This window comes from Salmo trutta, chromosome 1 (genome assembly GCF_901001165.1).
Source record: "Salmo trutta chromosome 1, fSalTru1.1, whole genome shotgun sequence".
Lineage (NCBI taxonomy): Eukaryota > Metazoa > Chordata > Actinopteri > Salmoniformes > Salmonidae > Salmo > Salmo trutta.
In genome coordinates, this window is record NC_042957.1 from 39755437 (window position 1) to 39779875 (window position 24439).

The following is a 24439-nucleotide window of genomic DNA, read 5'->3' on the forward strand; positions in this document are numbered from 1 at the left end:
TCCGAACGTTCTAGTCCCAGTTTATTGTTCAACGTCACAATGCCTGCTTCGCTATTGTTGGCAATGACACCTGCTCACATTGTTTTATAGTTAAAATGTAAACAACAAAATCGAAACAACAAAAATAATATTGGAACTCTGCGGTCTTCCCATTCTTTCCTATGGGGGAAAATATAGGCATGTCTGTCTATTACGCCAAATATCTCGCAGTGTGTATAGTTGGGTGTAACCGGTATGAAATGGCTAGCTAGTTAGCGGGGTGCACGCTGATAGCGTTTCAATCGTTGACATCACTCGCTCTGAGACCTTGAAGTAGTTGTTCCCCTTGCTCTGCATTTCTGGAGCGATGGGTAATGATGCTTCGAGGGTGCCTGTTGTCTGTGTGTGCAGAGGGTCCCTGGTTCGAGCCCAGGTAGGGGCGAGGAGAGGGAAGGAAGCAAAACTGTTACACGGGCACCATTTTAATCTGGAGAATCTCCTCTTTGTAATTATGTAAATCTGGGCAGCGAGCTCGTTTGTCATCGATCGCTAAACCACAAAAGTTATTTTTTCCCTACTTTTTCATTATGCAGACATAAGCACAGTTGACACCATCGAGGTGCGGATGTTTACTTTCTACACAAGTAGTTTTTTTCCCAGTTTCGTCCGACAAACAGATTGTAGTGGTAAGATAAAACGGGATAGATTTTTAATGGAATTCTAAGCATCACTCCCGTCAAAACAGTCTCTGAATGCTCGATTCCATAATATTTGCTATGGGCTCGCGCTAGTGTTCCAGTTTAGCCAATGTTCTTAAGCCGTTTTTTAGCCTTGGGTGAAATTTGACTCGTTCTATTGTCCAGCCTATAGCTAGCCAGAGCGAAATTACAAAAGCACCCGAATGTCCATTGAGGAAGCACAACGACTATACCATGTAGCTAAACTAAGAATGACGAGAATAGTCAAGTCAATAAACGTTGGGTAGTTAGCCTATAGTTAATATACTGGCAAGTTTGATGTACACTGACGGTCAAAAGTTTTAGGACACCTACTCATTCAAGGGGTTTTATTTTTTACTATGTTTTACATTGTAGAATAATAGTGAAGACATCAAAACTATGAAATAACACGTAAGGAATCATGTAGTAACCAAAAAAGTGTTAAACAAATATTCTTGAAATAGCCACCCTTTGCCTTGATGACAGCTTTGCACACTATTGGCATTCTCTCAACCAGCTTCATGAGGTAGTCACCTGGAATGCATTTCAATTAACAGGTGCCTTCTTAAAAGTTAATTTGTGGAATTTCTTTCCTTCTTAATGCATTTGAGCAAATCAGTTGTGTTGTGAGTAGGGGGGGGGGGGGGGTTTGTACAGACAATAGCCCTAGTTAGTAAAAGACCAAGTCCATATTATGGCAAGAACAGCTCAAATAATTAAAGAGAAATGACATTTCATTATTACTTTAAGACATGAAGGTCAGTCAACACAGAACATTTCAAGAACTTTTAAAGTTTCTTCAAGTGGAGTCGCAAAAACCATCAAGTGCTATGATGAAACTGGCTCTCACGAGGACCGCCACAGGAAAGGAAGACCCAGAGTTACCTCTGCTGAAGAGGATATGTTCATTAAAAAGTTACCAGCCTCAGAAATTGCAGCCCAAATAAATGCTTCACAGAGTTCAAGTAACAGACACATCTCAACATCAACTGTTCAGAGGAGACTGTGAATCAGGCCTTCATGGTTGAATTGCTGCAAAGAAACCACTAGTAAAGGACACCAATAAGAAGAAGAGACTTGCTTGGGCAAAGAAACACGAGCAGTGGACATTAGACCGGTGGAAATTAGTCCTTTGGGCTGGAGTCCAAATTGGAGATTTTTGGTTCCATCCGCTGTGTCTTTGTGAGAAAGATAATCTCCAATGTAAAGCATGGAGAAGGAGGTGTTATGGTGTGGGGCTGCTTTGCTGGTGACACTGTCTGTGATTTATTTAGAATTCAAAGCACACTTAACCAGCATAGCTACGAAAGCATTCTGCAGCGATACGCCAACCCAGCTGGTGTGGGCTTAGTGGGCTTATCATTTGTTTTTCAACAGGACAATGACCAACACACCTCCAGGCTGTGCAAGGGCTATTTTACAGAGAAGGGGAGTGATTGAGTGCTGCATCAGATGACCTGGCCTCCACAATCCCCCGACCACAACCAAATTGAGATGGTTTGGGATGAGTCGGACCACAGAGTGAAGGAAAAGCAGCAAACAAGTGCTCAGCAAATGTGGGAACTCTGTTGGAAAAGCATTCCAGGTGAAGCTGGTTGAGAGAATGCCAATAGTGTGCAAAGCTGTCAAGGCAAAATGTGGCTATTTGAAGAATCTCAAATATAAAATATATTTTGATTTGAACACTTCTTTGGTTAATACATGATTCCATATGTGTTATTTCATAGTTAATGTATTCACTATTATTCTACATTGTAGAACATAGTAAAAATAAAGAAAAACCCTTGAAGGAGTAGATATCCTAAAACTTTTGACCGGTTGTGTATAACTACTAATGTTCGGTAGCTAGCTAACATACCAGTACATAGTGCTGTAATGATATCCAATGTGGTTCGTAAGGACAGCGTAGCTAACAAATTGTCAGCCAACATAATGTGTAAGGTAACTTATTTAAAAAGTCATTACATTGAGTAGCAAGCTACCCCTTGATCGTTAGGGCAAATCAGGTCTGCGATAGTTGTAGTCTAATAGCTCGGCTATTAGACTACTCTTTAGTAAAGGTTGAATAGTCTATTGTTCAGCTATTAGCCCAACTTGCAACAAATTGCTGGTCCTCTCTCATTCCTTTCCATCTTCCACGTGTCATCATTCCGCTCCCGAGTGGCTCGCTTGTGGGCGTGCTGGCAGGATAGGGCAGCGTCTTCAGTTGCGCGTCAAGAATTCTGCATACAGCAGCACGTTTGTATGAAGGTGTGGTTATTCACAGGCATATTGTTATATGCTATGGAGGTACATTTGTGTCGAGAGCAAAACCTTTATTTTCAAATCCAAAATAATTGTTCTTAAAGCTCATTTCCCCCCCCCCCCCCCGAAACAAAAGGATGTCAAAGAGGACACCTACGAAGATGGCATCTCAGGTAAGCAGCACTGGGCTGTATTGACGCATCCTAAAAAATGACATGTGCTGCTTTAGATTGAACGGTCATATCTCAGTTATTGTTTTCTTTACTTTCAGAGAGCGCGAGCTGACCAAGGGGTTTGAAAATGTAGATATTGCCAGATGTTCACTGTCTGAGGACCAGGCAGTGGAAGCTTTATTGCTGGCATAAAAAGTGTCCATAACCAGAGGTAATTAAACTGTTCTGTGTTCTTTTTCCTCCATGTCTGCCTGTCTTGTTGTACATGGAACCTGTCTCACATGCATGAATTACAAAACCCTTAAGATGTCAGCTGCTAATTTACACCACAAACACAGCCATTTTCACTGGACTATCTGTTGCTGCCAAGTCATGATTTCCCTGGGGGTTAGCCTCACAATAACCAAGTGGTGAGAAACACAGCCCTCTATATTTAAATATTTCAGGTACACTCTGAAAGAAGATACTGTGTGACGCAGACACCTGTTGGCATTATCCTCGTGGCTCTGTTTTTCAGCTTAAAGTACTCTGTAGCCACTAAATCCTCTAGGTTATATCAGCTGTTTGTGAACCCCTCCCGCATCTGAACTGCCTGACAGAGGGCACAGAATGATCATAGGTGAGATGTCACTTGATTGAGTCAACACAAAGTATTATTAAAGAGATGCTTTACATTGAAATCCCAGAGTTAATGATCCAAGGTCAGTTTTGCATTTCAGCTCCTGATTTAAGATGACTGACCATGTTAATCATGCGCTCTCGTCTGCAGGTATGTTTTGATGAGAGGAAGCCAGTCCCGTCACTGGCCCCCAAGGTTAGGAGACAGGTCATCACAATTGCGCTGAGAGAATATTAGGGTAGCACTGTCATCCATGAATCATATGCTCTCTCCCCACCTCGTCTTCTAATGCACACCATACGTGCATTGAAGTACAGATTTGCCTACCTTTATTTAACTAGGCAAGTCAGTTAATGACGGCCTAGGAACTGCCTTGTTCAGGGGCAGATTTTTACCTTGTCGGCTCGGGGATTCAATCTTGCAACCTCCCGGTTACTAGTCCAACGCTAACCACTAGGCCGCCCAAGATTTAACTTGCATTTCAATTGTATTATTATAAATACACTTCAATAAAGCATTTCATATTCTCCACTGGTTGAAATACTAGCCTGGGTCCTCAGATTAATGGAGTTAGATATGCATAGGGTTTCTTTTCTGTATATGAATTACAAATCAATCATGTTTAGTCTATTGCATAGTTACACAATGTGTAATCATTGATATCCCAGGAGCAGTAAACAGTTGAAGTGTAATACATGCAATGGCGTTTGATATGACTGAAAAAGAAAGTCATACCTGAACCGCACATGATCAGTGAATATATTCAATGTACAGGCTACAATATGGGGAATCTCATGCGTGGTAATAACTACAGTACATAGGACTTGCATAATATATTCTACTCTAGGCTTCCGTTTTAGGGTCCATACCCAGATCGGCTACATAGTTATTTTTAATCCGACACAATAAGCAAGTAAATAGTTAGCCAGCTAGATTCTTTACATCCACTGTTTCACAAGACAACAGCCTGGTTTGCTGGTTCTCAGGAGTCCCTAAAAAGACAAATTCATTCTCCTAACACTAGCTAATTTACCTTTGGCCAAATATAGACGCACATTAACATCTTCCTCTCAAATTGTACATTTGCTTGACTCGTTAAGACACCTTCCATCTGTTTTGTCAGCCAGCTTCGTTGAACGCCACAAGGCAAGGGTGGCTCGCGTCAAAATTCGTCTTTGGTCATAACAAAACCTTGGGACCCAAAGGCATAATGAGTGCGCCAACTCCCCCTTGTGGTGGTCTGGAGCAATGCAATGAAGCTGGGTACCGCTAAGTCCCGCGGTGCAAGCTCGCAACTTTTAAAGGAGGAACCACTGTCTCTTCACAGTCCCCGCTGTTCCGTAAGGTGTTTCTTTGAATCTGATCCTGAGATTGTGAAGAGACCTGTGGTGGCATATGCATGGGTGTCCGAGCTGTGTGCTAGTAGTAATAAATAAAGTAAAAAAAGACAGCTCGGTACATTCAGCTTGTCAACACTTCTTACAAAAACAAGTAGTGATGAAGTCAAGCTCTTCCCATTTGAGCTTGACATGCATATCATTAAAGAAATGTCCATATTTGGATGGAAACCAAGCTAGTGAGAGGTATCAAGGAAAGTTGTAATTTCAGTTGAAAATTAACACTGCTGCGCTCCCTGGGGCCTGCATCCAAACCACCATCTGCTATAACATTGAGTCAGTTCTTCCTACTGGACATTGGAAAGCTTTTGTTTTGACACCTATTGTTTGTCCTACACGGGAAATTAGTGCGCAACACTTATCTCCGGTGGATGGTTCAGAGTTCCATGCTTACAAAAGGGTTGATTGATACACGTCAGATGACAAGCCTACTACATCCACTAAAGTACATGCGCCGTGGTGTTAAATGCAAATCAGATACAATTAAGGTAGCTCCAACGGTTAGGATTGTTGCCACGCAAGTAAAGCAAACTTAATTGTTATATAGAACACTTTATTTGACATGTTAGAACAAGACATTACACCCAAAGAATGTATCCAGAAGAAACATATAAATGATGTTCCTCAAAGAGGTCTTTGACATGTCGTTGACCTGTTGAGAGAGAGAGAACCCATTAGTTCAGTTATGGTCCGACAGGGTCTGAAAAGCATAAAACAAGACCGACCTCTTTTCGGGTTGTCCTGATTCACACATTGTCCACTACAGGGGCCACCAGCGGGACTACTGGCATCACAGATGACCACATCACAATGGACAAAGACCTAGGAATCAAAGATTTTAAAAAAGGGATGATTGCCACTCAAACAAAATTAACCAATAAAGATTGGGTGAACTTTGTTACCTGGCCCCTCGGCTCAACCGCATCCTCAGCGAAGGAAAACATATGGACCTCAAAGCGTTTGACGTGAGGGGGGAAGTGGACCCTGGCGTCAGCTACCACCGGGTGGAAGACCACACGGTATGGATCCTCCGGGTTCTCACAGCTGCCAGTGTAGAGAGAGGGACTAAGTTAGGCACAAGAAACGCTGTAAACCCCAACCGCCTTGTGTACGAATTCTTATGGTGGTGTCACGACTGTCCTGTGAGGATCAGATCAATTTACAGGAGAAGTGGGTTCTTTCTCCCCCTCCAGTATGAACTAAAGGAATGTCTTTGTTAACAGGCTTTTCCCACCAAAACTCTTATACCTTTGTCTTGAAAAAAGACAATTCTACATGTATATTCAATTACATTGACATGTGGTGAGATGTCCCTCTAAATGATCCAGAATGGTCAGACTACCTGAATATTGATCGTGGTTTAACCAAAGTTGCCGAATATACAGTCGGTATCATCAACAACGCAATCATTTGAATTAAGAATTTCATGCAATTCTTCCGCTGTCGGAAAAATTGGTCACACCCACGGCATCAGCACAATCATGGCATCGGATTCACACGTCTTCTGTGAAGGGAGCAGCTCTACTATACAAAGTAACCGACGCATTGACAGTTTAGGCACACTTTTTAATTTGCATCTTTGGGAGGTTTCTTGTTTAACTGCCAGATATTAGCAAAAAGGGATTTGTGAAATCTGAAGACGTTACATTAAGAGACAAACACCCACACCAGTACAAATCCACTTGATCTGACAGACGATGGCCAGAGCTTTCTCAGGATATTGCACAACGATTTAAGCCAAGTATGATATAGTTGCACTTGAAGTGACAAATCTGAACTGCCCATTTCATGCACAGCCATGTGAATGTGGTGTCTTTTCCTATGATATACAAGAAACATTTTCACACTGCTACCATTTAGTAAACAGCTGCAAAGTTACTCCCGTGACAGATGAGCCTTGTGTCCACCGGAGCAAATTAAAATAGGGGTGCCAAATTTCAGTTTTTGCGACCATTTCCTAAAAATGGTAAAGTTGCGTGATTTGCAAACCCGATCCCCCAAATGAATGGTTTTGACCAATAAAGTTGCTTCACTACACTGCATCCAGTTACTGAAAAGGCACCCGCAGCGTGCATAATCATTGTAGCCTACCTACCAAAGGTTGCAGTGTCCATTAAAATGTAGAAAAGTCATCTTTCAATATAGTTACCCAATTTCAATTCTTGAGATAAGATGGCAAAGTAAAAAATAAATAAAAAAAATAGGCCAGCGGTTTCCATCTGTGGCGAAGTGCTCACCCAAATCAATGCTTATGACAAACCCAGCCAGCTACTCTTTTGAGTACTGTGCAGTAACATTTTTTTAGCTAGCAAGATGCTGCCACACTTGACCGTGGTATTTGTTCATGTTTAGCAACTCCCAATTAGCTCATTCCCCAGGTACAGGGAATTACATTGAAAGTGGCATCAACTTCTGGGGATCCTTTCAACTGATCCTATTCAGTTTCAAACATTAACTTCCATGCTGCACAGGCGTGTGAACCATCCTTTATGTTTAGTGCAATAACTGTTTTAAACGCACTTGTGCCTGAATTCAACCCAAAACCAATCGGAAAGGCAAGCTAAGCTTGCCAGCCGCTCTTGATTTCCATTCGACTGACCATCAGTTCGGCACAACACTGAACTGTAGCAAACCAAAAGGATAACATTGAGTAAAAAGGTGTAGGTACAGGTAACGCCAACATAGTGTCTTAACCTTTTCACACGCGAGTTCCAAATATCTTTAACAGTCGCCCCAGTGGGAGTTTAGTTTATGCACGTGATGTCAGAATGCACTCACTGTTCCAAAATGTGGACAGATGACCTCAAACCAAGGCACACTACCTGGCAATTTTCTATAGGCCGTGTCAACGTCTAACTTTGCCTCATTAATTCACAAAAGTAGCCCATTTCACGAGCCGGCCAAACTTTCCTTCAAGAGAAAGCCCAAGCAAGCATACAGACATTTGCACATCTAGTCAGAACAGGCCTTGCACAAACTTTCCCCCTGGCACATTTATTGCCTGGTGCCCGCATTGCATTCCTATCAAAGTGCCTTATTTTCTGTGTAACGCATTGTCGTTTCTACTGTAGCATACCGTAAGTATAATGTACTTAACGTTTTATTCATGCATTCCGATTCTTGCCTAGATTGTAATGGACACGTGTGTAAAACACTTTTGAAGGTTGTACTCAATACGAGCGCCATACAATGCAGTCGGGTTATCACGTAAGCGTCTGTCAGACTTATGGTGTTTAAGACAACTGGGATCTCGGCGTACCCCATTGTCTTGAATGCACTGAAGTCTAAGATTTCCAAGTCGTTAGTTGATTTGAACACGGCATCAGATTGTAAACTATGGTACCTCAGAGTTGCCAGATCAGACCCCTCTTTCCAGGGGTATTTAGCTTACAAAAACTGTTGCTAAAGCCCCCCCCATCTTAGTAATATTTCCTGCATCATCCTCTCCACAATACCTTCCCCCAGGGACTTAAACGGATTGATCTATATCTTGCAACTCTGTTTAGCTTTCGTGCTACGGTTAAGCTAGGCGACAATTGGCTTTTTGATTTGTTAACTGTAAACTACTTGTCATGTGTTCCGGTTCTTGTATACGTCGTAACAAGTAAAGATTTGTCACATGCTGAAGTGGCCAAACTAAGTTAAGATCTCAGGCAATGGGCACAGTGAATGGCATTAGGGAATTCTTGCTTGACAAACATGGCTGCCATATTTTCTACACAAGATTTACATGTCTCCCTTGTACCGCATCACTGGTGAGAACATTGTAAAACAAGTCTAGCTGTTAGTTTTGGGTTTGTCAGCGCAACCTGTTATTTAGACTAGATGATAACATTTAGATATATTTTACAAGCAAAGGTGGAATAAAGTTGTGAAGACCATTATTTCTCATCAGTAATAAAAAAAATAGTTTAGATGCTTTTCAGACAATGCGGTTTAGAGTCGTTTGTTGCAATGGTACGCTGCAGGGACCCCTCAGTGATAACAAACATGTGATCGTACGCGTAAAAAAGGTTAATAGGGCCACCACGAACCACAACAGCTTCAATGCACCTTGGCATAGATTCTACAAGTGTCTTGAACGCAACACCATTCTTCCACGAGAAATTCCATCTTTTGTTGAATCTCCCATATGTGTTAAATTGGGTGGAGATCTGGTGACAGACCGCATACATTGTTTTAATGCTCAAACCATTGTGACCACTCATGACCTACGGATGGGGGCATAGCCACGGTAGCCAAAGTAAATGGCCTGCCAAGCATGATCGGTTGCTAATTACTCAGGAACCACACCTGTGGAATAACACTTGTTTAGGCCCAAAAAACAACAAGTTACCCATTAATGATGAGATTCCACCGGGGTCGGGAGTCGCGGTCCTCGTTGAGGGTGGCCCAGCAGTGGTCAAGCATCAGCACAACCTTGGGGTCAGAGGACCTGGTCAGCTCCACCTCAAAGTGCAGAGGCTGTTTCAGGTATTTCACCACTGGATAGTCCTCCTCCTGGTAGAACGTGTTATACGAGGCGTCTGGAACACAGGACGAGACAACCGGGGTCGTGTTCATTGGGCACAAAACAGCGAGGTACCATCTGAACTTGTCCATTAAGAAAGGCTCGTTTATCATATCCTGTTGTGCCCCGATGAACACTAATCACTTATAGCAAACGCTACTAGTAATATATCAGTAAAGGAGACCTTCCAAGATTCTATATTCCATTTTCAGATCATCAGAATTTAGAGGCTAGGGGTCAAGTTGAAATTTGTGCACGCTTACCCTGAGCGAGTCTCATTCTGACCATTAGTCGACCCGTCCCAGTCTCGGCAAAAGGCTCGTTGTCACGCGGCCTGGTGAGGAAGGCCAATGTGCGAGTGATGTTGACCACATAGTAGCAGGAAACCTTTAACCTAAAAAGAGGGATGTAGGCAACTTCAAGCAGTGGAGTGGACACACTGGTAGTAGAGGCACAAGTATTGAGCAATTGGTGAAGAAAAAGGAAAAAATAAAATACTAATCGCTACAGTTGTGATGCGTAATGCACTTACTGATATTCGTCCTCTGAAGACGTCGTGGCATTCAGCTTCACCTCAAGTTCATCTGGCAAGGAGATTTCGTTCTCATACAGCATGACATTGTTGATAAACTATGTAGTAGAGGGGAATTGACTTATTACAGCCTGCAGAAGCAAACAGTCCGTAAATACACAGTACCCATCACCTCAGGGTAATAGTCATTTTACCTTCCTGGTGGTGCCACAGGAGTTGACAGTGAAGTGGAAGTAGGCGAAGCGATCGTCGCTGTAGGTTGGACCACAGGCGGGGTCGCTCAGGGTCAGCTGACCGGGGTTCAGATTGGGAGCAGACTCCACCTTCACCGCCAGCGCAGTCATCGTCCCATTAGAGAAACACTCTTGGAGGGGGGGGGGCAAAAGACATGTCGCTATCAGACCTGGATTCTGTGTTAATTGAGCTTGCCAAGCACAGTAGAACCAATGGAATAGCACCAAAAGTGCAAACCATGCCCATCTGGCACTACTATTAGACTCAGTATTTGCAAGGAACTCAGGTTTGGTAACCATGTCGTACGACTATTTATCGGAAGTAATTGTTTGAGAACCAACCAGTCAGCGTTTTGAGGAAGCTGCAAGCCAGGGAAAAGTATTTGATGGTCATGTTGTTGTAAGGATTCAACAGAGCCACATCCAGTCTGCTCCTGACAGAGGACGAGTGAACCGACTGGGAACCAGTGGGAGAGTTCATTAGTCCAATATTGTATACAGGCTAGCTGCAGCAATTTAGGTTAACATGTTTTGGGAGAGCATCGTACCTCAAACACTGCGTCCGGCGAAGAGAAGGGCAACGTGATGGTGAAGTCTGCGTCGCCCTCTGTTAAATACTGTTGAGCAAGCTCATGGTTAAGCAGCCGCTTGCCAACCAAGACCACGAAAAAGGGCTCTTGGTTGCTGTAGTCCACAGTGATGTGGAAGTTCTCCTGATCACAGTTGCCAGTGACTGAGGGTGGCACTACAAGGACAAACAGGGTTGTGTTCATTAAGCACAAAAAACAGGACTTGAACTTGTCCAAGAAGAAACCCTTGTTTTGCTACGGTGGGACTGAATAAACACGATCCTGGAAAATCAGGAACAGGACACTGGGTCCAAATACTCTAAAGCTTAACATTTTCTTTGTAGAGAGACCGCGTAGGAAAAGCCTACAGTATGGCTAGTTGGGCTCTCAAGTCCACCATGTGGCTTTCACTGCCAATTTCCTTTCAGGGCAATCATTAACGAGAGGAAACCATTCAACAGTAGTTTGGCGTAGTCCAGAGACCAGTTACATACCAATGTCCAGCAGTACAGCGTCCACAACGGCAGAGTGAGAGAAAGGAGCGTACTCTGGAAAGACGACCAGGCCGTAGAGCAGCTGAAGAGTGAAGGTTGTGACACCTTGTTCCACCCTTTTCTGTAGTGAAGTTAAAAGCATTATTGTTGTAACAGAACTCTATTCAACATCAAGTACATATGGGGACTATTAAAACAATGTTGCCCTCATTCCTCTAAATCAAGCACTATTGGCAAGTGAATGCATACAACTGCCAAAATAATGGAAACACTTGAGTAAATGAGGGATACAAAGTACATTTGCGCCATCATTTCTATTTTGTTGGTGGCCCACTTATTAGGGCATGTAGCTTTGCATTTAACAGAAACACACCTCCTTAAAGACCAACGGGTCTGAGAAGGGCACCTCCATCCTGAAGGTCTTCAAGGTGTTGTCCAGGGATCTCTGCTCCTGAACATTGAAGCCTCTGGCGTTGCACTCTGCAACAGTTAGCACCATGGTGGGAAAGGTGATGTTCAGCAGCTCCACATCAAGGTTGAAGGTCCCCAACTCAAGCACAAACACTGCCTGCTCAGGAACCGTGTCTAAGGGCGTGTCTGTTCATTGGCAAACAAAGGAAAACATTTTCAAAGTCGAAAATGGACATTTGTTATTGGATAAGTCCGGGTATTGCCTCCCCGTTTCAGTCTTGTGCCTAATGAACAACCCAGGCATCCCAAATTACCATAGGCACTATTTAACTAAACCAGACTCACAGTTGCGAACTTGTGGAGGCCTGGCCATCGGAGGTGTTGTGATAGGGAAGAGGACTTTGTATCTGGTGTCCTCGTGTGCGACCTCCTCGATCCACAGCAACTCAAGCATGGGCTCAATGGTGTAAGTGACAAAGTACTGGTCATCCTGAATATGGCTCTGTAAGGGAGACGAGTGATGCATTCAGGCTGTAATACACAATTGGAGTGCCAAAACAGGTTTTAAAAAAAGCCTACCGGTTATCTGTGTGGTTTGTCCTCCAGCCGCTCGTAATTTAAAGACAAAATAGCCAAAGGAAAGTATTGTTTACCAGACTTTAGAGAGCTGGTAGGTATATGGTTGTCAACTTGCATTTTCAAAGCAACCGACACATGCAAATGTAAACAGCAGCCCAGTGTAACCGAGCGTTGCTTGCATTCAGTTGCCAGTGGCAAAGCTACCGGCTCCCTAAAAAGCCTGGTAAACAATACTTTAGTGTGGATATTGGTCTCAAATTTCAAGCGGCAGAGTATGTTTAAATGTAATTTTATGCAACATTCACACGATTTTGCAATCCAATGTGTCAGGCTGTATACACACCCACCAATCCATTGTATATTAGCCTGATTAAGCAGACAATTGCTCAATAAGAAACATTTTACACAAGACAACGTTTCTAGGAGTTCACCCATGAGAGATGGCAAAGGGTTACTGCAAAGCACTGACAACTGCTACTGTAAAAAGGGCTCTACAAATAGATTTGACTTAGAAATTAAACAGGAACATTTTAGTCATCCAACGCTGACCTTGAAATAGCCGCCAACCGCCCCCACCGGAATTTCAACAATAATATGAGCCTCTGTGACTAAAACCGAGTAGTTTCTGGCAGCCATTTCCTCAGTGTCCAGCCTCTTAGCGTCAATTCCCATGTACACCTCCAACATGGTGAAGGCATCAGAGGAGAAAAGTGGGTCGATGTGCTTGGGCATGTACCAGGTGATCACTTCTGGAGTAAAGGCCACTGCCCCTGCAGTGAAACAAGAAGCCAAGTGCACATCATAACAGAACATTTTGCAACTGAAAACAAATGTGCCATTATTGAAAAAAGTTCATCCCATTCAAAAACATTGTCCCAACTGAACACTACATAACACAAACGAAAGTCTTGTCTGGAGCCAATTAAGAAATGGGTTTATAGGTTCTTAATTTGCCAAGTTAGTCCGTTATTTCACACTCAACCTGGTGTTGGACAAACAGCCGTGGCATCTACTCGAGTCACCAGCCACTTCTGCTCAAAGAAGGTTGAGGTTGAGAGCACCCGCATCGGAACCCCAGCTACCTGTTCAGGGGGCAACCACACCAGGGCCGTGTTCAGTAGGGCACAGCGTATTAACAATATGTTGCAGAGTTCAGGTAGGGCCACCGTCAGCTTACATTCTGGAGGTATGTCTCCTCTGCATTATGAGGGCTTCTTAACACCAGCCGTGTGGGAGTGTTGGCTATTGCGTAGCCCTTTCTTTGGACCTCATCCACATTCATGACCTTCTTGCTAGGACTAAAAACGACTGCTGTCATTTTGTATCCTGAAGCAACAGCCTGTCTCAGGAAATGGAAACGTGAATTAAACAAACGCACATTTTGTTTAGCGCCATCCTGTCATTTTGTAGTGAAATTACAGAAACATGGCTACCTCAGCTCCTCTCCTTGCTTTCGGGCCTCCAGTGGGCTGTTCAGGGACGGTTTGGATGTCTGGAAGAGTCCTTCTGACAGACACCTAGAGAAGAAAGGCCATTATTCCCTATGCATTTTCTCCCTCCCATACAATAGGAACTCAATCTGTCCACTCGCCTCCTTAAATGCACTGAGAATAGGCCAAGATTCCTCGCCGCTAAAGTTATCCTATGTGCATTTTGAAGAGGCGAGAGGAATTGAGAGACGGTCAAGACACAGAAGAAATGAAACACTGGACAATTGTAGCTCTAGACAGATCATTTAAGCTCGACTGTAAACATCTCCATTGGGGCATGCTCTGCTCACTTGCCTCCATGTAGTTGCGGTCGCACAGAATCTCTCGGGAGGTCCAGGGGGTGTAGCTACAGGTTTTGCCCACTCTATACACAGGGTCTTCAGTCATGTGGTTTCCTGGCAGCCTGAACTGCATGACCAAGCTGAACATCTTATCATCCTAAAATGAAGGGGGGGGAAAAAAAGCCTCATTATATAGCAGAAAACAAATCATTCAGTTGACATTCATGCAAGTTAGAGACTGTGGCTATATGAATGCAGCTGCCACTGTATTGAAGCCACACTACAGGAGAAGAGCTCAGTAGTACACATCACTGCAGTCTGTATCAGAAAGTTGGCTGGCCCTCCATAAACTTCTGCTGTACCTTACTTCATCGTTAACTTAGAAGTAAGAGATGCCAGACCCAGTCTCAGGGGTGGCTAACTATGGAGATGCTTTTGATATCCACAGAGTTAAGTAAAACTGCTTAAATGTTTCTGGCACCGTACTTCTAATAACCTCCATGCTCTACGGCAACTCAGGCTGATTGAGGACCTTTTTACTGAAGAAAGTGTTTGTTTTCAATGATTTCATCTAGTGATGCAAATATTGACTTGTATCTTTGTGTATACAGGGCTCATCTGTAAAAGAGCCTGGTCTCAGCATGACTCCATGTCAAAGGTTAAATAAAATGACGTTACATTACGGGTTGCAATTGCAGTGACACTGAAAGGCAAACTGTCCATTTGAAGTTGGAGCAAACACTACAGTGCTTAGGGTTACCATGTTCTGGGAAAAGCAGTTTTGAAGAGAAGCAAAAAACATGGCATTCCCCATTGGGTCAAATTTAAAGCTGAATCCACACTGAGTAGCAAGGCCAGGCGTCAGGTTTATGATTTGTGTGTCATCTGGAAGGGATGGAGATGGTGTGAACACAACAGTTGACAAACAATATCAATCCATGAATTATGAAAAGGAGAGAAAGAGAATCATACGAGACAAACTCACTGAAGACAGCGTCGACCTCTTCAAAAAGAGGAGCTACACTCAAACGAATAACGTTACCAAGGCATTCAGCATTCAGGTCATCTGGAATGGGAAAGCTTAGTTAAAAATCTAAAATATATTGTCAAACGCTTAGTGCTTGAATTTGCAGGGTGCAAAATGCATACTTATAGAAGGTGTCTGTTGTGCTTGTATGCCCACAGCTGCCATCAATAGGCAAAACAACCTGTAAGGCATTTGACAAATTATTATGATTGATTAAAAGGAGGAAGAAGACAACTCAAATGTTTGCGTCGCATAAGACTCTTCTAGGCCTGCTACTACTACTTACCCTGAGCCAAGGAAATTAACCATTGTAGAACAGAACTGTTTTGATGAAATACACAGCTACAGAATCTAATATTTGACCCAAGGTGTGCAGCCTACAGCCCAGGGGTATTCAACTTTTACCCTATGACAAAGGCTTCCCACACTCAGTCACCTGAACCCCAAAGGGATGCACATTTTCTTTTTATTCCCCTAGCCCTACAAAGCTGATTCAAATAATCAACTAATCATCAAGCTTTGTTAATCTGAATCAGCTGTGTAGTGTTAGGACAAAAAACAAAATGTACACCAAGTTTGGGAAACGCTGCCCTACGAGCCTGCTGGTTTTCTGTTCTAACTGATAATTGAGGAAAATAAGAACAATCCAAAATTTATTTTTGATACTGTCGCAAAGCTAACTAAAAAGCAGCATTCCCCTAGAGAGGATGGCTTTCACTTCAGCGGTAATAAATTCATGAACTTCTTTGAGGAAAAGATCATGATCATTAGAAAGCAAATTACGCACTCCTCTTTAAACCTGCGTATTCCTCCCAAAGCTCCGTTGTCCTGAGTCTGCACAACTCTGCCAGGACCTAGGATCAAGGGAGACACTAAAGTGTTTGAGTACTATATCTCTTGACACAATGATGAAAATAATCATTGCCTCTAAACCTTCAAGCTGCATACTGGACCCTATTCCAACTAAACTACTGAAAGAGCTGCTTCCTGTGCTTGGCCCTCCTATGTTGAACATAATAAACGGCTCTCTAACCACCGGATGTGTACCAAACTCACTAAAAGTGGCAGTAATAAAGCCTCTCTTGAAAAAGCAAAATCTTGACCCATTCCTCCATTCCTCTCAGAAATGTCAGAAAAAGCTGTTGCGCAGCAACTCAATGTCTTCCTAAAGACAAACAATGTATACGAAACGCTTCAGTCTGGTTTTAGACCCCATCATAGCACTGAGACTGCACTTGTGAAGGTGGTAAATGACGTTTTAATGGCATCAGACCGAGGCTCTGCATCCGTCCTCGTGCTCCTAGATCTTAGTGCTGCTTTTGATACCATCGATCACCACACTCTTTTGGAGCTATTGGAAACCCAAATTGGTCTACACGGACAAGTTCTGGCCTGGTTTAGATCTTATCTGTCGGAAAGATAGCAGTTTGCCTCTGAATGGTTTGTCCTCTGACAAATCAACTGTACATTTCGGTGTTCCTCAAGGTTCCGTTTTAGGACCACTATTGTTTTCACTATATATTTTACCTCTTGGGGATGTCATTCGAAAACATAATGTTAAATTTCACTGCTATGCGGATGACACACAGCTGTACATTTCAAAGAAACATGGTGAAGCCCCAAAATTGCCCTCGCTAGAAGCCTGTGTTTCAGACAGAAGGAAGTGGATGGCTGCAAACTTTCTACTTTTAAACTCAGACAAAACAGAGATGCTTGTTCTAGGTCCCAAGAAACAAAGAGATCTTCTGTTGAATCTGACAATTAATCTTGATGGTTGTACAGTCGTCTCAAATAAAACTGTGAAGGACCTCGGCGTTACTCGGGACCCTGATCTCTCTTTTGAAGAACATATCAAGACTGTTTCAAGGACAGCTTTTTCCCCATCTACGTAACATTGCAAAAATCTGAAACTTGCTGTCCAAAAATGATGCAGAAAAATGTATCCATGCTTTTGTTACTTCTAGGTTGGACTACTGCAATGCTCTACTTTCCGGCTACCCGGATAAAGCACTAAATAAACTTCAGTTAGTGCTAAATACGGCTGCTAGAATCCTGACTAGAACCAAAACATTTGATCATATTACTCCAGTGCTAGCCTCCCAACATTGGCTTCCTGTTAAGGCAAGGGCTGATTTCAAGGTTTTACTGCTAACCTACAAAGCATTACATGGGCTTGCTCCTACCTATCTTTCCGATTTGGTCCTGCCGTACATACCTACACGTACGCTATGGTCACAAGACGCAGGCCTCCTAATTGTCCCTAGAATTTCTAAGCAATTAGCTGGAGGCAGGGCTTTCTTCTATAGATCTCCATTTTTATGGAATGGTCTGCCTACGCATGTGAGAGACGCAGACTCGGTCTCAACCTTTAAGTCTTTACTGAAGACTCATCTCTTCAGGGGGTCCTATGATTGAGTGTAGTCTGGCCCAGGAGTGTGAAGGTGAACGGAAAGGCTCTGGAGCAACGAACCGCCCTTGCTGTCTCTGCCTGGCCGGTTCCCCTCTCTCCACTGGGATTCTCTGCCTCTAACCCTATTACAGGGGCTGAGTCACTGGCTTACTGGTGTTCTTCCATGCCGTCCTCTAGGAGGGGTGCGTCACTTGAGTGGGTTGAGTCACTGACGTGGTCTTCCTGTCTGGGTTGGCGACCCCCCCCCCCCCCTTGGGTTGTGCCGTTGCGGAGATCTTCGTGGGCTATACTCTTCCTTGTCTCAGGATGGTAAGTTGGTGGTTGAAGATATCCCTCTAGTGGTGTGGGGGCTGTGCTTTGGCAAAGTGGGTAGAGTTATATCCTGCCTATTTGGCCCTGTCCGGGGGTATCATCGGATGGGGCCACAGTGTCTCCTGACCCCTCCTGTCTCAGCCTCCAGTATTTATGCTGCAGTAGTTTATGTGTCGGGGGGCTAGGGTCAGTCTGTTATATCTGGAGTATTTCTCCTGTCTTATCCGGTGTCCTGTGTGAATTTAAGTATGCTCTCTCTAATTCTTTCTTTCTTTCTCGGAGGAACTGAGCCTTAGGACCATGCCTCAGGACTACCTGGCATGATGACTTCTTGCTGTCCCCAGTCCACCTGGCCGTGCTGCTGCTCCAGTTTCGACTGTTCTGCCTGCGGCTATGGAAACCTGACCTGTTCACCGGACGTGCTACCTGTCCCAGACCTGCTGTTTTTAACTCTCTAGAGACAGCAGGAGCGGTAGAGATACTCTCAATAATCGGCTATGAAAAGCCAACTGACATTTACTCTTGAGGTCCTAACTTGTTGCACCCTCGACAACTACTGTGATTATTATTATTTGACCATGCTGGTCATTTATGAACATTTGAACATCTTGGCCATGTTCTGTTATAATCTCCACCCGGCACAGCCAGAAGAGGACTGGCCACCCCTCATAGCCTGGTTCCTCTCTAGGTTTCTTCCTAGGTTTTGGTCTTTCTAGGGAGTTTTTCCTAGCCACCGTGCTTCTACACCTGCATTACTTGCTGTTTGGGGTTTTAGGCTGGGTTTCTGTACAGCACTTTGAGATATCAGCTGATGTAAGAAGGGCTATATAAAGAAATTTGATTTGAAATTTGATTTGATAATGAATTGCACCCACCTGGTGTCCCAGGTCTAGATCAGTCCCTGATTAGAGGAGAACAATGAAGAAATGCAGTGGAACTGGCTTTGAGGCCCAGAGGTGAGTTTGAGGGTTGTAGCTGTTCCTGCTCCTCACACTTCACCGTTTGAGTAATTGAATGAGGGGTTGTGTGTGTAGTTGGGTGTGAAATAGCTAACTAGTTTGCGGGGTGCGCGCTGATAGCGTTTCAATCGGTGACGTCACTCGCTCTGAGACCTTGAAGTAGTTGTTCCCCTTGCTCTGCAAGGGCCGCGGCTTTTGTGGAGCGATTGGTAACTGTTGTCTATGTGTGCAAAGGGTCCCTGGTTCGGGACAGAAGTAAAACTGTTACACGGGCACCATTTTAATCTGGAGAATCTCCTCTTTGTAATTATGTAAATCTGGGCAGCGAGCTCGTTTGTCATCGATCGCTAAACCACAAAAGTTATTTTTTCATTATGCAGACATAAGCACAGTTGACACCATCGAGGTGCGGATGTTTACTTTCTACACAAGTAGTTTTTTTCCCAGTTTCGTCCGACAAACAGATTGTAGTGGTAAGATAAAACGGGATAGATTTTTAATGGAATTCTAAGCATCACTCCCGTCAAAACAGTCTCTGTGAATGCTCGATTCCATAATATTTGCAATGGGCTCGCGCTAGTGTTCCAGTTTAGCCAATGTTCTTAAGCCGTTTTTTAGCCTTGGGTGAAATTTGACTCGTTCTATTGTCCAGCCTATAGCTAGCCAGAGCGAAATTACAAAAGCACCCGAATATCCATTGAGGAAGCACAACGACTATACCATGTAGCTAAACTAAGAATGACGAGAATAGTCAAGTCAATAAACGTTGGGTAGTTAGCCTATAGTTAATATACTGGCAAGTTTGATGTACACTGACGGTCAAAAGTTTTAGGACACCTACTCATTCAAGGGGTTTTATTTTTTTACTATGTTTTACATTGTAGAATAATAGTGAAGACATCAAAACTATGAAATAACACGTAAGGAATCATGTAGTAACCAAAAAAGTGTTAAACAAATATTCTTGAAATAGCCACCCTTTGCCTTGATGACAGCTTTGCACACTATTGGCATTCTCTCAACCAGCTTCATGAGGTAGTCACCTGGAATGCATTTCAATTAACAGGTGCCTTCTTAAAAGTTAATTTGTGGAATTTCTTTCCTTCTTAATGCATTTGAGCAAATCAGTTGTGTTGTGAGTAGGGGGGGGGGGGGGGTTGTACAGACAATAGCCCTAGTTAGTAAAAGACCAAGTCCATATTATGGCAAGAACAGGTCAAATAATTAAAGAGAAATTACATTTCATTATTACTTTAAGACATGAAGGTCAGTCAACACAGAACATTTCAAGAACTTTTAAAGTTTCTTCAAGTGGAGTCGCAAAAACCATCAAGTGCTATGATGAAACTGGCTCTCACGAGGACCGCCACAGGAAAGGAAGACCCAGAGTTACCTCTGCTGAAGAGGATATGTTCATTAAAAAGTTACCAGCCTCAGAAATTGCAGCCCAAATAAATGCTTCACAGAGTTCAAGTAACAGACACATCTCAACATCAACTGTTCAGAGGAGACTGTGAATCAGGCCTTCATGGTTGAATTGCTGCAAAGAAACCACTAGTAAAGGACACCAATAAGAAGAAGAGACTTGCTTGGGCAAAGAAACACGAGCAGTGGACATTAGACCGGTGGAAATTAGTCCTTTGGGCTGGAGTCCAAATTGGAGATTTTTGGTTCCATCCGCTGTGTCTTTGTGAGAAAGATAATCTCCAATGTAAAGCATGGAGAAGGAGGTGTTATGGTGTGGGGCTGCTTTGCTGGTGACACTGTCTGTGATTTATTTAGAATTCAAAGCACACTTAACCAGCATAGCTACGAAAGCATTCTGCAGCGATACGCCAACCCAGCTGGTGTGGGCTTAGTGGGCTTATCATTTGTTTTTCAACAGGACAATGACCAACACACCTCCAGGCTGTGCAAGGGCTATTTTACAGAGAAGGGGAGTGATGGAGTGCTGCATCAGATGACCTGGCCTCCACAATCCCCCGACCACAACCAAATTGAGATGGTTTGGGATGAGTCGGACCACAGAGTGAAGGAAAAGCAGCAAACAAGTGCTCAGCAAATGTGGGAACTCTGTTGGAAAAGCATTCCAGGTGAAGCTGGTTGAGAGAATGCCAATAGTGTGCAAAGCTGTCAAGGCAAAATGTGGCTATTTGAAGAATCTCAAATATAAAATATATTTTGATTTGAACACTTCTTTGGTTAATACATGATTCCATATGTGTTATTTCATAGTTAATGTATTCACTATTATTCTACATTGTAGAACATAGTAAAAATAAAGAAAAACCCTTGAATGAGCAGATATCCTAAAACTTTTGACCGGTTGTGTATAACTACTAATGTTCGGTAGCTAGCTAACATACCAGTACATAGTGCTGTAATGATATCCAATGTGGTTCGTAAGGACAGCGTAGCTAACAAATTGTCAGCCAACATAATGTGTAAGGTAACTTATTTAAAAAGTCATTACATTGAGTAGCAAGCTACCCCTTGATCGTTAGGGCAAATCAGGTCTGTGATAGTTGGGGGGGGGGGGGGGGGTTGTTTCACACCTAGCTCTGCTATTAGACTACTCTTTAGTAAAGGGTAAAGGTTGAATAGTCTATTGTTCAGCTATTAGCCCAACTTGCAACAAATTGCTGGTCCTCTCTCATTCCTTTCAATCTTCCACGTGTCATCATTCCGCTCCCGAGTGGCTCGCTTGTGGGCGTGCTGGCAGGATAGGGCAGCGTCTTCAGTTGCGCGTCAAGAATTCTGCATACAGTAGCACGTTTGTATGAAGGTGTGGTTATTCACAGGCAAATTGTTATATGCTATGGAGGTACATGTGTCGAGAGCAAAACCTTTATTTTCAAATTCAAAATAATTGTTCTGAAAGCACATTTTTTTCCCCCCCCGAAACAAAAGGATGTCAAAGAGGACACCTACGAAGATGGCATCTCAGGTAAGCAGCACTGGGCTGTATTGACGCATCCTAAAAAATGAGGTGCTGCTTTAGATTGAACGGTCATATCTCAGTTATTGTTTTCTTTACTTTCAGAGAGCGCGAGCTGACCAAGGGGTTTGAAAATGTAGATATTGCCAGATGTTCACTGTCTGAGGACCAGGCAGTGGAAGCTTTATTGCTGGCATAAAAAGTGTCCATAACCAGAGGTAATTAAACTGTTCTGTGTTCTTTTTCCTCCATGTCTGCCTGTCTTGTTGTACATGGAACCTGTCTCACATGCATGAATTACAAAACCCTTAAGATGTCAGCTGCAAATTTACACCACAAACACAGCCATTTTCACTGGACTATCTGTTGCTGCCAAGTCATGATTTCCCTGGGGGTTAGCCTCACAATAACCAAGTGGTGAGAAACACAGCCGTCTATATTTAAATATTTCAGGTACACTCTGAAAGAAGATACTGTGTGACGCAGACACCTGTTGGCATTATCCTCGTGGGTCTGTTTTTCAGCTTAATAAAGTACTCTGTAGCCACTAAATCCTCTAGGTTATATCAGCTGTTTGTGAACCCCTCCCGCATCTGAACTGCCTGACAGAGGGCACAGAATGATCATAGGTGAGATGTCACTTGATTGAGTCAACACAAAGTATTATTAAAGAGATGCTTTACATTGAAATCCCAGAGTTAATGATCCAAGGTCAGTTTTGCATTTCAGCTCCTGATTTAAGATGACTGACCATGTTAATCATGCGCTCTCGTCTGCAGGTATGTTTTGATGAGAGGAAGCCAGTCCCGTCACTGGCCCCCAAGGTTAGGAGACAGGTCATCACAATTGCGCTGAGAGAATATTAGGGTAAGCACTGTCATCCATGAATCATATGCTCTCTCCCCACCTCGTCTTCTAATGCACACCATACGTGCATTGAAGTACAGATTTGCCTACCTTTATTTAACTAGGCAAGTCAGTTAATGACGGCCTAGGAACTGCCTTGTTCAGGGGCAGATTTTTACCTTGTCGGCTCGGGGATTCAATCTTGCAACCTCCCGGTTACTAGTCCAACGCTAACCACTAGGCCGCCCAAGATTTAACTTGCATTTCAATTGTATTATTATAAATACACTTCAATAAAGCATTTCATATTCTCCACTGGTTGAAATACTAGCCTGGGTCCTCAGATTAATGGAGTTAGATATGCATAGGGTTTCTTTTCTGTATATGAATTACAAATCAATCATGTTTAGTCTATTGCATAGTTACACAATGTGTAATCATTGATATCCCAGGAGCAGTAAACAGTTGAAGTGTAATACATGCAATGGCGTTTGATATGACTGAAAAAGAAAGTCATACCTGAACCGCACATGATCAGTGAATATATTCAATGTACAGGCTACAATATGGGGAATCTCATGCGTGGTAATAACTACAGTACATAGGACTTGCATAATATATTCTACTCTAGGCTTCCGTTTTAGGGTCCATACCCAGATCGGCTACATAGTTATTTTTAATCCGACACAATAAGCAAGTAAATAGTTAGCCAGCTAGATTCTTTACATCCACTGTTTCACAAGACAACAGCCTGGTTTGCTGGTTCTCAGGAGTCCCTAAAAAGACAAATTCATTCTCCTAACACTAGCTAATTTACCTTTGGCCAAATATAGACGCACATTAACATCTTCCTCTCAAATTGTACATTTGCTTGACTCGTTAAGACACCTTCCATCTGTTTTGTCAGCCAGCTTCGTTGAACGCCACAAGGCAAGGGTGGCTCGCGTCAAAATTCGTCTTTGGTCATAACAAAACCTTGGGACCCAAAGGCATAATGAGTGCGCCAACTCCCCCTTGTGGTGGTCTGGAGCAATGCAATGAAGCTGGGTACCGCTAAGTCCCGCGGTGCAAGCTCGCAACTTTTAAAGGAGGAACCACTGTCTCTTCACAGTCCCCGCTGTTCCGTAAGGTGTTTCTTTGAATCTGATCCTGAGATTGTGAAGAGACCTGTGGTGGCATATGCATGGGTGTCCGAGCTGTGTGCTAGTAGTAATAAATAAAGTAAAAAAAGACAGCTCGGTACATTCAGCTTGTCAACACTTCTTACAAAAACAAGTAGTGATGAAGTCAAGCTCTTCCCATTTGAGCTTGACATGCATATCATTAAAGAAATGTCCATATTTGGATGGAAACCAAGCTAGTGAGAGGTATCAAGGAAAGTTGTAATTTCAGTTGAAAATTAACACTGCTGCGCTCCCTGGGGCCTGCATCCAAACCACCATCTGCTATAACATTGAGTCAGTTCTTCCTACTGGACATTGGAAAGCTTTTGTTTTGACACCTATTGTTTGTCCTACACGGGAAATTAGTGCGCAACACTTATCTCCGGTGGATGGTTCAGAGTTCCATGCTTACAAAAGGGTTGATTGATACACGTCAGATGACAAGCCTACTACATCCACTAAAGTACATGCGCCGTGGTGTTAAATGCAAATCAGATACAATTAAGGTAGCTCCAACGGTTAGGATTGTTGCCACGCAAGTAAAGCAAACTTAA

General features: G+C 43.2%; 1 protein-coding gene across 1 annotated transcript; it reads right to left on the minus strand.

Annotated features, from left to right (window-relative positions):
* Positions 1-5667: 5667 nt before the first annotated feature.
* LOC115195745 (uncharacterized) lies at positions 5668-15707 on the minus strand. The gene is made up of 21 exons (XM_029755936.1): positions 15544-15707; positions 15380-15438; positions 15216-15296; positions 14991-15115; positions 14244-14387; positions 13893-13976; positions 13637-13798; positions 13442-13541; positions 13009-13229; positions 12226-12382; positions 11843-12066; positions 11470-11590; positions 10955-11151; positions 10749-10863; positions 10368-10537; positions 10174-10271; positions 9905-10035; positions 9468-9657; positions 6034-6175; positions 5857-5953; positions 5668-5783 (listed from the first exon to the last, which is right to left on the minus strand). Exons 1-21 carry the CDS (start codon positions 15564-15566, stop codon positions 5710-5712), a joined length of 2715 nt encoding a protein of 904 aa, XP_029611796.1. The 5' UTR covers positions 15567-15707; the 3' UTR covers positions 5668-5709.
* Positions 15708-24439: the final 8732 nt, after the last annotated feature.

Coding starts and splice junctions, on each gene's coding strand:
- LOC115195745 (XM_029755936.1), bottom strand. CDS start 15,566: ATGGTTAATTTCCTTGGCTCAGG. Junction 10,272..10,367: donor CCTGTGGCACCACCAGGAAG/GTAAAATGACTA, acceptor TCTACTACATAG/TTTATCAACAATGTCATGCT. Junction 10,036..10,173: donor TCTTCAGAGGACGAATATCA/GTAAGTGCATTA, acceptor CCCTCTTTTTAG/GTTAAAGGTTTCCTGCTACT.